This window comes from Coffea arabica, chromosome 1c, assembly GCF_036785885.1.
Source record: "Coffea arabica cultivar ET-39 chromosome 1c, Coffea Arabica ET-39 HiFi, whole genome shotgun sequence".
In the NCBI taxonomy this organism is placed as follows: Eukaryota; Viridiplantae; Streptophyta; class Magnoliopsida; order Gentianales; family Rubiaceae; genus Coffea; species Coffea arabica.
Genome location: NC_092310.1, coordinates 42,549,405 through 42,566,618, shown reverse-complemented (window position 1 = coordinate 42,566,618; position 17,214 = coordinate 42,549,405). Strand labels below are relative to the sequence as shown.

Below are 17,214 nucleotides of genomic sequence, written 5' to 3'. Positions count from 1 at the left end.
AGATTTCAAACTCCAAACCGAACTAAGTCTGGAAACTAAATTCTAGTAATATACATCTAGGGTAAAAATTTTTAATATACAAAATTCTAGTAAAATTTTTCAAAAAAACCCCTAAACATACTTAATCTATACAAAACCTATTGTATTTCATTGACTAAAACACGTTGAAGCTTGATACATGAGTTAATATCCAACCTTCACAGCAAATTGGATTGATATATTTTTTTTGACATACCACATAAATAAGTTAATAATCTCGAATATAATTAAGCTTTTTTTTTTTTTTGACAAACCCCATAGAGGAGGAGGGATACCAATTCTATATTTTATTAATGAACTTAAAATTAGGAGGGGACATATACCTAACTTCCAACAGGACATATGTCGGTTTACACACTTATTTCACATCAATACAATGTGTGATACACACTAAACAGTCATACAGCAGCAAATGACCGAGTACATGAGGACACCAAACAACTCAGCTATTTCTAGCAAGCTGTTGGAAAATTCTTTGAGATTTAGAAAGCATAACCGTGTGGGCTGCCCCCCTGACCAAACGACTCAAACGACTCAGCTATTTCAATCAAATTGTTGGCAAATTCTTGAGGTTTAGAAAACAGAATCATATGGTCTGCCCCCTCGATTTCCCTCACCACTTGTGGAGGAGTCCTCGCTATCATAAGCTTTTGCACATCAGGAGTAATTGCCTTATCCTCCAAGCCAACAACATAGGCTCGAGGAACTGATCCATACCTCTCTTTTGTAACCCGAATTTGTCTATTTGCCAAATCTCCACGGAACAACTGAGTTAATCTCATAGAATAATTTGCAAGTTTCAGATCCTGTTGAAATTATTAGGCATTACATTGCAGTGGAAGAAAATATAAAAATGACCACATAGGATTATTTATTTAGTGCCAAATCCCCGTGGACCAAACCGTACGTATTTAATGCAGATTCTTAAAATTCATGAAAAGTTATTTGTTATATTGCAACATTAAAATGCATGTATGTTGTGCTTCTTCTTGATCTTAATGAATTATTTGCTAAGTGGAAAGGATTTTGTTGACTTCCAAGCAAAAAGCATTTTTCAAATGCACGTGCATGCAAATTTCTTCAAGTTTCAAAAGAAGTCAAAGGAAAAATGCTTGAAGGAGCTTTTGATTTATTAAATAATTTAAAGCCTATTAGAACGTGAAGATACGAATTTTTTAGAGCATGATCCTGTTTCCGTCTTTTTTTTGCTTTATGCACAATCTGTAACTAATAATGAATAGATTCTTCTTTTCTTTCTTTTTTTTTTTGTTCAACAATAACCAATAGCTTCAATGCACACATTTTCCCTAGCATGATAACTACCTTATTTGTCTAATAAACCAACGAGGAATAAAAGTTAGAAAAATTATATCTCATTATTTTCTTAAAGCTAAATGGTTGTTTTTAATAACTCATTCATTTGAACTTTATGTTTTGCAATTGCGAAATTTACATAATAGACTAAAAAAGGACATGACATTCCATAAATGACATTATCGTAAAGTCTCATAATATGCCATCTAACTTCTTAGAAGGATTACTTTTTCTTTTCTAATTATTTCCAAAATATGCATTTAATTAACTAGATCTCTCTTTCTTCATATCTATCAATAAGATGAACGTATGAGTAACACTTTTTTTTTTCTATTTGGATAATTACACTTCCTCTGCAACTCTCTTGACATCCCCTTTCAGCTCACAAAGTTTAGCATTTTCATTGGATAAAAAGATTATTTTCTTTTTTTTTTGGGAAGAGATAAAAAGATTTTTTTCACTCCCTTTCCGTGAATCCAAGGTCAGCGGTTGCGATATTAGTTCCGTCATGTATAATCGAATATTAACTTTGTTACCTCTGGAGGAGAATTCTGGTATAGCATTGTTGCTGCAAAGTGGGGCCCAAAGAGCATAATTCTTATAGGATCTCCAATGACAAAACTGTCATCGACTTGATCTGGCCGTAGAAGGAACTACAGCGAAGCACAAAACAACAGTACTCAAAAACCAAAGCAGATTCAGGGAGATCGTATGAAGCTAATGCCAAAAAAAAAATTCAGAGTTTGATGAAAGAAAATTCAGAGTAAAGACTTCTTTAAAGTACATTTGGATCGAGGGATCTGACGAAGAGCTCGAATTTTTCTCAAATCCCTCTTGTTTAGATTTCTTAGGTGGCATTTGAATTTTGTAAATTATCAAATATTTTATGTTTAGAATTTATACATATATAATAAAATAGGTTTAACGATGACCAATATAAACATTTCTCCACCGTAGTCTTCATATCAAACTGAACTAAGATAAAAGGACAATATGCTTTCTGCTGTGGAATCTTGATGTGCGTGTGTGTGTGAAACTGGATTAAGATAAAAGGAGAATATGCTATCTGCTGTGGAATCAATGAAATATCATACTAAGTTCAAGGACTTGTAAGCACTCTAGTACCTTGTTAGTATCCTCTAGTGTAAAGTTAGGCCCGACCATGAAAGCCGAAGCAAAAACACCACCAAGAACCTTTTCTGGAAACCTTTCCAAGGCTGAGGAAACACCATAACCACCATAGCTGTGGCCAACAAGAACTACCTTATCCTTAGGAGATAAAGACTCCAAGTATTTGAATAGAGGTTTGTGGTATTCATCAAAGGTATGCACAAATTCCAGTGGCACTTGATTTCTCCCAGAATAAGCTAAATCCACTGCCGCGACTTTGTGGCCCGCTTGCTCCAGCAAAGTTGCCAACTTATACCAACACCATGCACCATGACAACTACCATGAATCAACACAAAGTGCACTGCAGAGGAAGAGGGAGAATAAGCCAAGAATACTATCGCAAGGCCAACTAGAAATCCATAGAAAGTAGCCATTTTTGTTGCCTTTCGAGGTGTCTTATTCGTGTGTCTTATACCGATCATTTGTGAAGTAGAAGATGGATGTTTGTCTGATGATGTACGCAGCATCTTAAATGGAGTCAGTATTCAAGTCGAATTCTACTTCACCAAAAATTCAGAATTCACCTACCAATGTCCATCGGTCCAATGGTGGAGCCCGCGAAAACGTACGGCTTGTGGAATTGTGAAAACAGTGAAAGCCGCCCCGCTAATAGGCTCAGTAGTCTAGAACACTCGGACCACGGGTATACGTAACTCCCACTTTTCACCAATTTTCCGTCCACCGTTACACCTTGCCGGCTCACACGTCAAATAAGATGTGATATTACTCGAGTATATTCAAGCAAATCAAGTATACGAGTGCAAGGTTCACCAAACTTCTCAATCAAGTCCTTGCCGGCTTAAGTTGAATGGTTAACCATTGGGTTTTAGAGCCCCCCAAGTTCAAGTATAAGTTGATGGGATTGCTCTCAAATCGACACCAAGGTAAACACAAGCACAAGTATAATTGTCAAGTAGAAGCAAATCAATTATCAAGTCAAGCAAGAGAGGCCGAATGAGATAAAGTAGACACTCGTCTCGATAAGTTTAATTCACATAATCAACAAGAAGCGATCCAAGTATTATGCAACAAGTCATACACTTGACACTCACCAATTCCAAAAGTAAGTGAGCAAGTAAATCCTTTAATTGCCCGCACCGGAATTCCTTTCGAAATCCTTTTAAACACCTGAGAAAATATCAACCAGCCATCACTAAATGCAAACCACTTTTAGACCAATTTCCCCCTTAATCCATCACTCACGTATACACTAAGTCACTTAGCAAGCAAGGGAGAAAATTCATTTATTTAGTCAAACAAGAAAACGCATCAAGAGAGGCTTAATCCTTTGGAAACCAAGATTAAAAAATAAAGGTCTAAAGTTATAAGAAACCTTGTATCCATCCATGAAATCAAACTTAAAACGGATTAACAATCTCAAAGGAAAGTTAGAAGTTCTTAAGAAGGCCATTTTGTTTGAAACCAGAAAATTCCAATTTTGTGCGACAATATTTGAAAAATCACATCTTGAGTTCCGTAAATCCAAAATTTGGAAACTTTATACCGTTGAAAACTAGATTCAATGTACTAAAACTCTTTGGAAGACACTTTTTCCAGATTCAAATCAGAAATCATTCAAATCTCAGCTCCAACTTGCTGCTTCATTAAAATAGGACAAAACAATCTCGATTTTCAGTGAAATTTGAAAATTTAGCAAAATTCATAGGAACTGAATTAGCCTCTGAAATTTATAAAACTTAAAGAACTTCAAGTCTAGTTTCAAACGCAACAAGCAGAATGAAATTTGGATTTCCCTACACCAAGTTACAACAGTTTTACAAAAACTAGTTTTGAAATCTGATCCACGAATTTCCAGCCTTGGAGCATCAACACAGTTTTGAAATCAGGGCATAACTAGGGCTACACAAGTCCAAATTTAGTGTAGTTTATAGCGTTGAAAACTACATTCAAAGTAAAATCATCAGAAGAAACCGTATTCAAATTCATTTCACAAGAGGAGTGAAAATGAGCTACAAAATGCAGCTGTACAAGTCTCGCGGGCAAAGAGTTTTGAGCTTTGCACTTAACATTGGTAGGTTATAAACCCAAAGCTGTCCAGCTGATCGGACCTCGCAAATGGCAAGTCTCGGATAGGGTGCCAACATAGGGTTAAGCTCAGTTCAGCCGATGCTATAAAGTACACATCGGCTTACATTCTTGCACATTTATCACTCATTCATGCAATGTGAACATGCACTTTAGCAAATTAATAAGACAAGAAAATCACAACAATCATTCACTTATTTGCATGTCATTCAAAGGAGAGCACTTAAGCAAATAATAACATTTTCTTAAGTCGTGCATAATCAAATAACATGCATTGGAACACTTACCGACAAAGCAGAGCAAATCAAATGGTCCCACCAAGGTACTCTTTTTCCACACTAAAACCTATATTCAAGCAAGTACGAAACTTCAAAATTCCAACTAGAACAACTAAACAAAAGAAGGAATGATTGAGAGAGCTACTAGAGCGACTCGACTTCGAAGCGACAAATGACCCAAAAGATATTTCAAAAGGACATAAGTTTTAAAACCTACGCGAAGGTGCGAGTTCAAGGAAGTCACCAATACACGCTAGGTTTACGATTCAAGCAAAGTTTGGCACGAAAAGAATGTTTCTCGAATCAAAAACTAAGAACAACAATAAATACATGAAAAGGGTACAAATACTGGAAATTTTTTAGTTTTATGGCAATGAAAAATAGCTAATTTTCGCTCCATTTGAGTAATCGGTTTACGACCAAATCGATGCACAACTTGATGGTTCTTAAGACAAGTTCTTTGCGCGTTTCTTATCTGGGAATTGGCACGGAAAGAACGGGATTGTGAGGGTTTGATTTCATGATTAAATGATGAGTTTCTTGGATAACGGTAAGATTTGATATTTAGGAGTTAAATCTTTGACTTGAAGACTTATGAAGTTCTCATTTCATTTGAAGTATTCCTTTAGGATTTTGAGATTCGAATGTACTTGGCTGTAACTAGAAGTGATTGTTGGAGTGATTGATTAAGTACAGTTTTCCCGCAATTGTCTTTGACAGATTTTTGTTTTAGAAAGATAGAGTTGACCAGATCTATTATGATATGATCTAGTGACCATTGATTTCAACTTGTGTGAAAGGGATAATGGAGTTGAAAGTGAGAATTATTTAATGTGTTTAATGCTTTCAACTTGAATGTGTATAACACTTGGTTTCAACTTATGTTGATTAAATAGCTCTGATTAAGCCTAATTGGTAGATAGAATTGATTGTGACTACGTTGCTTGTGAAAATGCTAGTCTAATTTGTCAGTTATTATTTTTGAATATATGTGCTTGTCATTGGTATATTCACATGCATATGTGTGTGTGTATATTCATAATGAATATTGGATTAATACACATCTATATAGACTGGTTGAGAAAAAAATGGAAGCTGGAAAAAAATGATGAGGACGTCTACGTGGACAAGCCCAAAATTAAAGGGAAGAGAGTGGGTTTGTAGCTAATCAAAACACTGAGCCAAGGGATGGGGGGCAAATGATCAAGTGGCATTGGCTATAAATTGTATGACGGATTTGTTAGAACGTTTAGCACCCCAATAGGGCCAAGGTGCTGGACAAGTAAATCAAAGTGACCAAGAGATCGGAGAGGATAAAGCATTAGAGAGATTTCAAAAGTTTTCTCCACCTAAGTTTTCTGGGAGTCCTAACTCTGAAATAGCTGAAAATTAGTTACAAAACATGATAAATATCTTTGCTGCTCTAAGATATTCAGAGAAAAAACTTCACATAAACCCTAAGTCTAGTTCTTGAAAATTAGTGCAAGATTCAAGAGAAAAGTTCAACTAGATTTTAACTAACCTTGGCTTGTGTGTTTTAAACAAGAGCAAAATTTGCTGCAAAAATTGCTGTTAAATTCATGCGTGCATTCAAACATTCATTCAAGTAAAATACAAGGATGAACAATACTTTAACATTAAAAGGATGCGGGGCTCACATGGAGCAATATTCACCTTATAACTGCCAATAAACAATCCCCTACATTTTATCACCTTATAACCTTCGAACTCCCACTTTATGTCCTTTGAAAGATTAATAATCCCCTCATTTAACATTCACCTTATGCCCTCTGAAAAATCAACAATCCCCTCATTTAACATTGAACATTAAATATTGTACTCAAGACCTTTCGACAAAGAGTTTTGAACTTTGCACCTAACATTGGTAAATTATAAACCCAAAATTGTCTAGTTGATCTGACCTCGCAAATGGCAGGTCTCGGATAGGGTGCCAACATAGGGTTAAGCTCAGTTCAGCCGATGCAATAAAGTACACATCGACTTACATTCTTGCACATTTATCACCTATTCATGCAATGTGAACATGCACTTTAGCAAATTAATAAGACAAGAAAATCACAACAATCATTCACTTATTTGCATGTCATTCAAAGGAGAGCACTTAAGCAAATAATAACATTTTCTTAAGTCGTGCATAATCAAATAACATGCATTGGAACACTCACCGACAAAGCAGAGCAAATCAAATGGTCCCACCAAGATACTCTTTTTCCACACTAAAACCTATATTCAAGCAAGTACGAAACTTTAAAATTCCAACTAGAACAACTAAACAAAAGAAGGAATGATTGAGAGAGCTACTAGAGCGACTCGACTTCGAAGCGACAAATGACCCAAAAGATATTTCAAAAGGACATAAGTTTTAAAACCTACGCGAAGGTGCGAGTTCAAGGAAGTCACCAATACACGTTAGGTTTACGATTCAAGCAAGGTTTGGCACGAAAAGAAGGTTTCTCAGATCAAAAACTAAGAACAACAATAAATACAAGGGTACAAATACTGGAAATTTTTCAGTTTTATGGTAGTGAAAAATAGCTAATTTTCGCTACCTTTGAGAATCGATTTACGACCAAATCGACGCACAACTCTAACATTATGTGTTGGTAAATAGCACAAGCAATTTCAAGTCCAAACTATCACGAATCGAAGGCGAAACAAAGCCAAAATAGCAGCCCTGTTCCATACCCAAAAATCAGGAAATTCAACTCAAAAGCCAATCAAAACTCAAGTTTTCTTCAAATTAAATGCATGGTTTTCGCTACAAATTAGTCCACAAGAGTTCTACTAAGTTTATAGCACAAGATTGAGCCAAAATTTAATCAAAACAAACCAAAAAGTGAAGAGAAATAAACTCAAGAAAACCGGTCAGCATGCATACATTTGGAAACAGAATTTTCTCCAGTCTTACGTGACATTGTTTGAAAAATCATATCGCAAGCTTCTTAAGTCCAAAATTTATAAACTTTATACCATTAGAAAATAGATTCAAAGGGTTACAATTTCTCAGAAGATACCTTTGCAAGATTCTGTCCACAAATCAGTCAAAATCCAATCTCAAGCGGCTGCTTTATCCAGTAGAAAGATAGAACAGGAATGAAAATTCAGTCAACTTTGAAAAATCACAGATATTCATATGAATTGAGAAAATTTCTAAAATTTTCACGGTAGAATGTACTCTGAATCTAGTTTCAAACGCAACAATAGAACTCAATTTTGGATTTTTCTACACCAAGATATAACAGATTTACCAAAACTGCTCAGAGTCTCCTGCGCGAAAATTTCCAACAACACTTTATGTTATTTTCTTAACTTTACTCCAACAAAACTACTATTTAAACACACATACATAACATCCACTTCTAGGGTAATGTTAAATCAAGTTCCTTGAGCACAAATCTCAGCAAAATAACACAAAAATCCTCACAATATTGAAGCTAAAAATTCGGTCAGCCCAAGCATAAATTCCAACTTGTGAATGTTCAATTTTTACTTCATATGCACCAAGTTAATTAAGCTTATTTTAACCATGATTCTCATGCTAACACAACCAAGAAAACCTAAAGAAATCCTCACCTAATACACCTAACCATACATTAAACACATAGAAGGCATAAACATAAACACATGATCCAAGCTTCAAAACAAGAACCCAAGCCAAGGTTACTTCCTCTTGTTCAAAACATAACCCCATCCATGTCCTTGCTGATCCATATAGCAAGATTCTAAATGCATAATTAAAAGAGAAAAAGTAAACATAGAAATTTAAAACATAAACAAATTGTACGAACACTTTCAAATTAAACCATAGTTCTTTACATAAACTAAAAGTCATGATACATGTCAAGAGTGCATACAACAAGTCAATAATATCAAATACAGGACATAGGCATCCAAGTGCCTCAAAATACAGGAGTACATGTAACAAAATACAAAAGGCCTCAAGGCGAGAATCAACCCTACTAAGTCCTTGGCAAAATTCAAAAGATCAGGAAATCACTAACTCAAGTGAATCGAATTAGTAGACCCTACATCCTCAGAAGCCTCCTCCTCGGGATCCTCCTCCATAGGCTCTATCTCCTCCTCAACCACAAGGGCAGCATCCCCAGGTCCTCCACCACCCATGGCCTCCTCTAAGTACTCGGCCATGGTCACACACTCAGCCATAATGCCATCCACATGGTTCCCCACCTCCTTGACCATTCGAATGAGACGCCCATCGGTTGCCTGAAACCGAGCATGGGAGGCGTCAGCCTTCCGACGCTCCTCGAGTATCCTAGCCTGCAACTCTTGAATCCTGACAGCCTGGGCCTCCATAGTTGCTCTTATCTCCTCTTTCTTAGCTCGTGCTACCCAAAGGTTACAGGTCAACTATCTTATCTTCTCGACTATCCCTAACACCACATGGTTAGGGTAAGAGTACCTTTCTCGGTAAGGACACGTCCTAACCCAGCTGGCAGGTGAGTACCGAAAGAGGGGTCCGCCTCCAACCATTCGAAATGGAATCACTGGGGGGAGGTCCCTCGATCATATCACTGTCGCTGCCACTGTTCATATCCTACAAATAACCCACAACTAAAGGTTAGACCCTTATAATCACTAGTGCCATTCGAAAATTTAATTTAAGATTTCTCATGGATTTCCTATAACCGAAACTTCAAGACTAAAACTCCTAACACTGTTTCAGATATTTCAAACCTATCGTTCTGATATCAACTGTGATGCCCCCACCTCTCCCTAGGGCTCGCCCTAGGGTATCAGCGGAACGCCTGCCCAACTCTCGTCAGGACTCACGCATTCATTCTAGTTTAATAAAGAACCACAAGCCAACTATCGACTTATAATTAAGAAATACTTCAAATATACAAACCACAACTCCTAAGGCTAGCATTTAAAATTACAATCCAAAATACCCAAGTATAACAAAATTTACACTTTAAAAGTCTCTCCAATATCTTACAAAAGGTATACTAGTTTCACCAAAAGCCGCTAGACTAGAATCATCAACTTCCACCTCCAAGTCTTGTTAAGGAAAACAAACTTAAAGGGATGAGCTAACGCTTAGTGAGGCCAAGAAAATCAAGCAAGCAAGCAACACCAATTAATCAAATAGCATAGTTGAATGTAACTTTAACATAAACTTTTATTTAAGTGCACAAGTAGGAAATAAACACACATGGAGGGATATAGGAACTCTCAGGAGCTATTTCCATGTCTCGACCGATTCAAGCCATTTGGGATTGATTCTCCATCAACTCAAGAAGCAACATGACCGTAGCGCTCCACTTACTTCCTCCATCCAACATAACACCCACTCGGATCCGAAACCAAACATTCATGTAGTGGCGATACCATTCGAGTATGCTAAACGAGATCTCAAAAGATCAAACTATATCATTTCCTAAGGTTCACCAAGTTTCTCGACCAAATCCTTGCCGACTCGAGTTACGAGATTAGCTAATGGGTTGGGACGTCCCCACAAGCATGATTGGTCGATGAGACAACGTTCCAATCGATTTAGAATCATTCATTGCACTAAGTCGGGATGAGAGGCACCTCCCACCCGAATAGGGCGTGGTACATGCTGCCGCTCAGTGTTCACGAGTTAAACATGTTCAAATACAAGTGCAAGTCACACACATTCATTTTTCAAGTAACGAGCATTCAAGAGGGAGAGAACGAGAGCGATGAAGTACACCCCCGCCTCTGCAAGTTTACGATTCACATAGCACTTGTACAATTATCATTTTAATCATAATAACATGAAACATGCACTTGACACTCACCAAAAATCAAGGGTAAGGTAATAACAAAAGCAAGAGATCAGACAAGTTCCTCGACGTCCACGTGACCACCTGAGAAATGTACAATCACTGTTACCTAGGTATTCGACCAAGACTAATGAGAAAAATATCCTCTTACTACCCACACTCAAAACCACAAGTTCAAATCGGGTTAAAAGAGACTTTCTCTCTTAAACATTGAAATAATACACAAGGAGAACTCAAAAGCCGGAGAACTCAAAAGTCGCTTTCGAGTCAAATCATGGCAAGAAATCTCAATTCCAAAAGAAAATACCATACTTAACTTTTGGCACGAAAATCGAGAAAAGGGGAGATGATTTTCATATCTCAAAACTTCTAATCTTATACCTAAGTTTTGGAATATAAAGGAGCGTTCATGTTTTCAAATATTATGGAATCAAAATCCATCAAAACATTACTCATTTTCATAGTAAAGGTCAAAGTTAAAAGTTCCAAGTTTCCAAGAGAAAGCTAGTGTAACTTTTCAAGAGTTCCTTTAGCTAAAACGCTCCTTCTTACAGTTCAATTTCATGGAAACTAAGGGTATAAGACTAGGGGTTGAAATCCATATCTCAAGTATGAAATGAGGTGCAAATAACCAAGAAAGTTATGCTTGTAACCTAGAAAATGTTTCCAAATGACTTTGGAGTATTGTCACTTTACAAGGAAAAATTCAGTTTTGGCAACCTTTTTTAAAAAATCATAACTTGAGTTCCATAAATCCAAAATTGACAAATCTTATAACATTGGAAAATAGACTCAATGAACTAAAACTCTCTATAAGACACTTTTTCCAGATTCGAATCCGAAATCAGTCAAATCTTAGGTCCAAATTTCTATTTCAGTAAGAATAGAGCAAAATAGTCTTTCAGGGAAATTTGGAAATTTGGCAAAATTCATAAAAATAGAATCAGCCATTGAAATTTATATCACTGAAATAAATCCAAGTCTAATTTCAAACGCAATAAACGGAACTCAATTTGGATCTTTCTACACCAAGATACAACAGTTTTATGAAAGCTGATTTTTGAAACCTGGTTCACGAATTTCCAGCTTTGGAACACTTGACACAGTTTGTAAATCAAGTCATAACTAAGGCTACACAAATCAAAATTTAGCATGGTTTATGGTGTTGAAAAGTAGATTCAAAATACTAAAAATCACTAGAAGAAACTGTCTTCAAATTCATTTTGTTAGATGAGCAAAAATGAGCTAAAAAATGCAGCTGTGTAGGTCTCACGGGTAAAACAGTAGGAGAAAATCAGTCAATATTTCCGGTTCACTACGGATCATAGAAAAAGAATTAGCAGGTGCATTTTATACCGTTAGAAAGCCCACGGAGTCTAGTTTCAAATGCTGCAAATTTCGATTGTTGTACGAAAAATTATGTGCAGTTAAAAGTACTCTGGTTGGCTGTCCTGAGCAGCATTTTCCAGGTTTGTTTCTGTTCTCTAAATTTAACTTTTACCCAATCAAATGAAATGATTTTTGAGAGAAAATTTCCACACACACAATCTAACATATGACAAGCATTTTGGCATCAAAATAACCACAAATTTCGAAATTAAAATGAGGGAAATGAACCAGCAAAATTTCGGGCAGCTTGCTCTCTTTCCTCTTCAACTTTCTTTTTTCAACTTTCACAACCAAAACCAAGTTGTCATTCACTAAAACAACAACCAAACAAACAATAATTCCTCAAGGCCCCTACCTAAGAATTCATCTCAAGATATCTACCTAAAGCCAAGGTTCATTGAACCCATCAATAACCCAAACTTAACTAGTTAAAACTAACTAAACTAACCATAAGTTGGAAGGAAAAATAAGGATTTTGGGAGAGTTACATTTCCTCCAAGTGTAGTTGACAAAACCACAAGAGTTTAAGTTCTAAACCACCAAGATTCTCTCCTCCTCCAAGTCTCCTTTTAAACTTAAGTGATGATCCAAGAAGATGAACAAGTTTGGAGTGAGTTTTTGGGAGCAAAATGAAAGAAGATGAAGCTGCAATTTTTGTCCAAAAATGAAGAGGGGTGGCCGACCAAAGGGAAAAGAAAAGAAATGGTTTGGTAGCTTTTTGTGTGATGTAATTTGATGGGAAAGTTGATATGACATAAAGCTACTTTGGTACAAAAAGTCAACAAATAAATAGTGGGCCATTAGTGCTCTGAATCGAGTTTAATTCAACTCACTCACCTCTAATCTCTCAATTAACTTTTCTTAGTCTACAATTGATCACTCTTAATTCTCCAAGACCACTGCACTCTTGGAAAGAATATTGCCTTGAAAAATGTGTTTTCACTAATTCTCACTAATCGAACCGTAGGAAATTTAACTTTAAAAACGAATATGCTAAAATATAAATTGGGGTACTGTACCATGCAAATGCGATTAAAATTGATGAAATAATTTAATTGGAGTAAATGAATAAATAATTAGATAAACCAGTAAAATAAATAAAATAAAAATCTGGGTCCTCACATCCTTCCCCGCTTAAAAGAATTTCGTCCTCGAAATTCATATCTTGTTCTACGAATAACTCTGATACCATTCCATGATTTCTTCATAAAACCTTCATTAGAGGAATTTGCTTGCTACTTAACTCCTTCACTTTTCGATCTAAGAGCTTTACCGACCTTTTCTCATATGATAAATTCTCATCAATTTCTACTTCTTTTAATCAAAACTCACACTTATTGAATTTAGCAAAAAGTTGGCGCTCTTTCAGGGTTTTCAAAACTATTCTCAGGTGTCGTTCATGATCTTCTCGAGACTTAGAGTATACCAAAATGTCATCAATGAATACCACCACAAATTGATCCAAATACGGCTTAAAAATCTGATGCATCAAGACCATAAATACTGCTGGTGCATTAATTATTCTAAAGGGCATAATTGTAAATTCAAAGTGCCCATACCTTGAATTAAAAGCGGTCTTAGGCACATCAGCTTCTAGAATTCTCAACTGATAATAACCTTGCGTCAAATCTAATTTAGAAAATACCACGGCTCCTTGAAACTGATCAAATAACTCATCTATGTGAGGCAGAGGATATTTGTTCTTAATGGTCATATTATTCAAGTCTCGATAGTCTATGCATAGTCTCAAACTTTCATCTTTCTTCTTAACGAAGAGTACTGGAACTCTCCATGGTGAGTCACTTTTTCTAATAAAATCTCTTTCTAATAAATCTTGTAACTGCAACTTAAATTCCTTTAATTCAACTGGAGGCATCCTGTAAGGCGTCTTAGAGATAGGTGTCATTCCTGGAGTTACATCAATTTTAAACACTATTTCTCTCTCCGGAGGCAACGTCTCTAATTCTTCGGAAAAGACATCGGGAAACTCCTTCACTACTGGCATGTTTTCCAACTTTACCTTATCCCCAGGTGTATTTATAAGAAAGTCTAGATATCCTTTAACCCCACTACTCAACAATTTCCTAACTCAAATCTCGAGATACGCAATTCTACTAATTTCATATTACAATCTAACTGAGTATGGTATCGAGCTAACCAATCCATCCCAAGTATTACATTATGTCCCTTAATTGCTAAACTCATTAAATCTGCCAACTATTTCCTTTCACCAACCCAAATCTCACAATTTGAATACATCAATTTGACAATCAAACATTGGTCTCCAACTTCAACCCTAAGTTTCCGATTTTGGTCCACCGCCGATCCCTGGTCACCCCCAAGACCTTGGGGTTGCCTATGCCCTCAAGTACGGTGTCTCGACAACGTCTTCTACCGTCCACGCCTTATCACAGGTCTAAAGATGTGGGACAATAAATTAAATATACATATAAGCCATAAAATCAATTAAAAGCAAAGTAAATTTTAATGTGTCATAAAAGATCATAATAGTTACACCAAGTTAGGATAAGTTCATCAAATCATTTCCAAAGAAAGGGGAAACAAACAAGATCATTGCAAAACGTGCTAAGTTGCAAATGTACAAAACAACAAAAGATTACAACCTCTAAAAGTGCCAGTCTAGACTAGGGTATAACCACAACCTCTATCTCCCGAGTGGAGTTAGATCCAACCCTACTCATAGAGCTCCCACTACTTGGATTCCTCTCACAGCCATTAGTATTCATCACTTCTTCTGGCACTCGACTGCTTTGAAGAGGGCCTAGCAGGCTGTTGGGTATTTCCTCCTTTCTTAGAGGCACTAGGGTAACTCGAAATCTGGTGCTCGGCGCTACCGCAGATCAGACATTTTCCTTGCTTTTTCCAACACTCGGCCTCAGTATGGTTAGACTTGCCACAGTATCCACACGTCAGAAGAAAATTCACGGCCTGACCAACTTGAGAATTCCATTTTTACTGATCTCGCCCACTTTGATTTCCTTTTGACGGGACTCCCTTTGATAGAGTTCCTCCGGGTTTTTCAGGCATCCTCACTCCTCCAACCCCTTTTCCATTTTAAGGGGTTGGGTAGATTTCTCGGACTGTCCAGGGACATTACTTGGGTTACCCCTCTTTCTAGCATGAAAAGTTTTAGATTGAAACTTAGCATTCTCTAGGCTCTGTGCTTTATCCAAGACATTCGTAAAAGTTGTGATTTGGACGGCTACTAAGGATTCTTGACCGTCCCTACCCCGTATCCAGAACACTCAGAGCACTCCAGATCTGGGGCACGTCTACGGTGGAAAGTTCCCTTTTTTGCCCACGGTAGGCAGAAGCAATGCAAGGAGGCCAACTGTGTTATGTAGGGACGCACAAAGGCAAACAACAAAAAATGTACCAGGCACTGGTCGATTGTGCGGGGGTGAAATGATGGAATACATTTTGAAGTCATAATAAAAGCCCTCATAAAAATTTGTTCATCATCTAATCCTTAGTACTTATATTTGATAAATTAAAATAGTTAATTAAATATTCTATTATAATATGAATAACTATATGTCATTGAATTGGTTGAATAATATTTTTTTTGGCATTTCAACTAGTTGTCAATTAAGTTTTAATTGAAATAAAGATGTTATAATTGTCAACAAAATTATCAATTTCAAATGAACATAAATATAAATACATTAAATTGTATTACTAAAATATTTGATTTATATGAAGGAAGACAACGAGAAACAGCAAGAAATTTTTAAAAATTCATGAGTCATTCATATTGGTAATCACTTTTACTTGTTAATGTAATCACAATGCCTAACCATGAAACAGTTTGTGTTATACTATTTAGAATTAAAGTTACTATATACTCAAATTAAAATTCTCTTTTTTCCACTAATTTTTTTATATGTGATTTATATATTGTCATTTGTTTGTAATTAATTTAACGAAAAGATGCTCTTTAGGCTAAATGATAGTGTTTTGACAATGTGGAGTACTTTTAAGGATTTTTATGAGATTTGAGAACACATTTTTTATGCATTTAATCTAATTCACATTTTATTTCATTTGTGACGTGCACAGAATATGCATACAACAATAAAGCTTAATCCACAGTCAAGTTTTGAATTTATAATCTCCTAAACTACCCCACACGTGATTTTGCACAAGTATACGGGTCGTGGGTGAGTATAGGGTAATAGGGTCGAACCCACAGGGAAAACGGACAACTACCGGCACTACTAAAGTTTCTCTATTATTTAGACTACCAACAAATTAAAATCAACAAATCCAAACTACTAAGCGGAAGAAAATACAAATGAAAGCTCCCCGAGTAATGGAATCCCTATCTACTCATGCTAGTGCAGCTTCTCGACTAATGAAGTACTAAAATCTCGGTTAAGACATGGCGTAATTTCCTTGTATACGTGATACCCACTTTCGCTGGTGTACCAACCATACCTACTTTCATGGTTATGAAATCAACCATAAGCTCATTTGCTTTTATGAAATTACTACAGAACAACCCACAAAGGTGCATCTCTACTTTCGTGAGTGTACTCCCTAGGTTTAACACTTCTATGAACTAGTGTCAAATTTCAATTTTCATTGCAAATCTAACACCTTGAGGTTATCACAATCAATGGCCAGTTAATCATGATTTTGAGAACAAAAGTGCTAAATAACTCAATTAAGATAATAGCCCAAAAGAATCAAGAAATTAACACATAGCAATCATAGATAGTTCAACCAAATACCTAAGGCATAAACTTTAAAACAACATCAACAACATAGTATCCAAACTAGTAGATTCACAAAACATGGAGTTAAATACAAGATAAAGAGCTTGGGAAAGAGGATAACCCTTGTCACTAGAGCCTCCACCATGCCCCTTCTTCATCTCAATCTTCCTTCTTGCTCAGCTTTTATTTGAATGGATGCATAACACAAGTTCTAAACTAATCCTACAAACTAATAGGAATGGAAAAACCTATGAATGTGGTGGGTTTGTGTCTTGCCACAAAGGGAAAGACACAACCCCTTTTGTTTCTCTCTTTTGCTCCAAAGCTCTATCCCTCTCTAAAACTAACTAAAACTAAAACTCCCCAAAAGTTTCTTCTAAGACTAAAGGCTCCTATATTTATAATCTTCAAAATCTCTTGAATCTTCCACAAGAAGCTTGGTTTGGTCT

The 17,214-nt window shown here is 36.2% G+C and overlaps 1 protein-coding gene across 1 annotated transcript; it reads right to left on the bottom strand.

Annotated features, from left to right (window-relative positions):
• Positions 1 to 309: 309 nt before the first annotated feature.
• Positions 310 to 2,986, bottom strand: LOC113710827 (methyl jasmonate esterase 1-like). Its single transcript, XM_027234249.2, has 3 exons — positions 2,479 to 2,986; positions 1,890 to 2,006; positions 310 to 845 (listed from the first exon to the last, which is right to left on the bottom strand). The coding sequence occupies exons 1-3, from the start codon at positions 2,944 to 2,946 to the stop codon at positions 522 to 524; spliced, it is 909 nt and encodes a 302-aa protein (XP_027090050.2). The 5' UTR covers positions 2,947 to 2,986; the 3' UTR covers positions 310 to 521.
• Between the last annotated feature and the right edge of the window lie 14,228 nt (positions 2,987 to 17,214).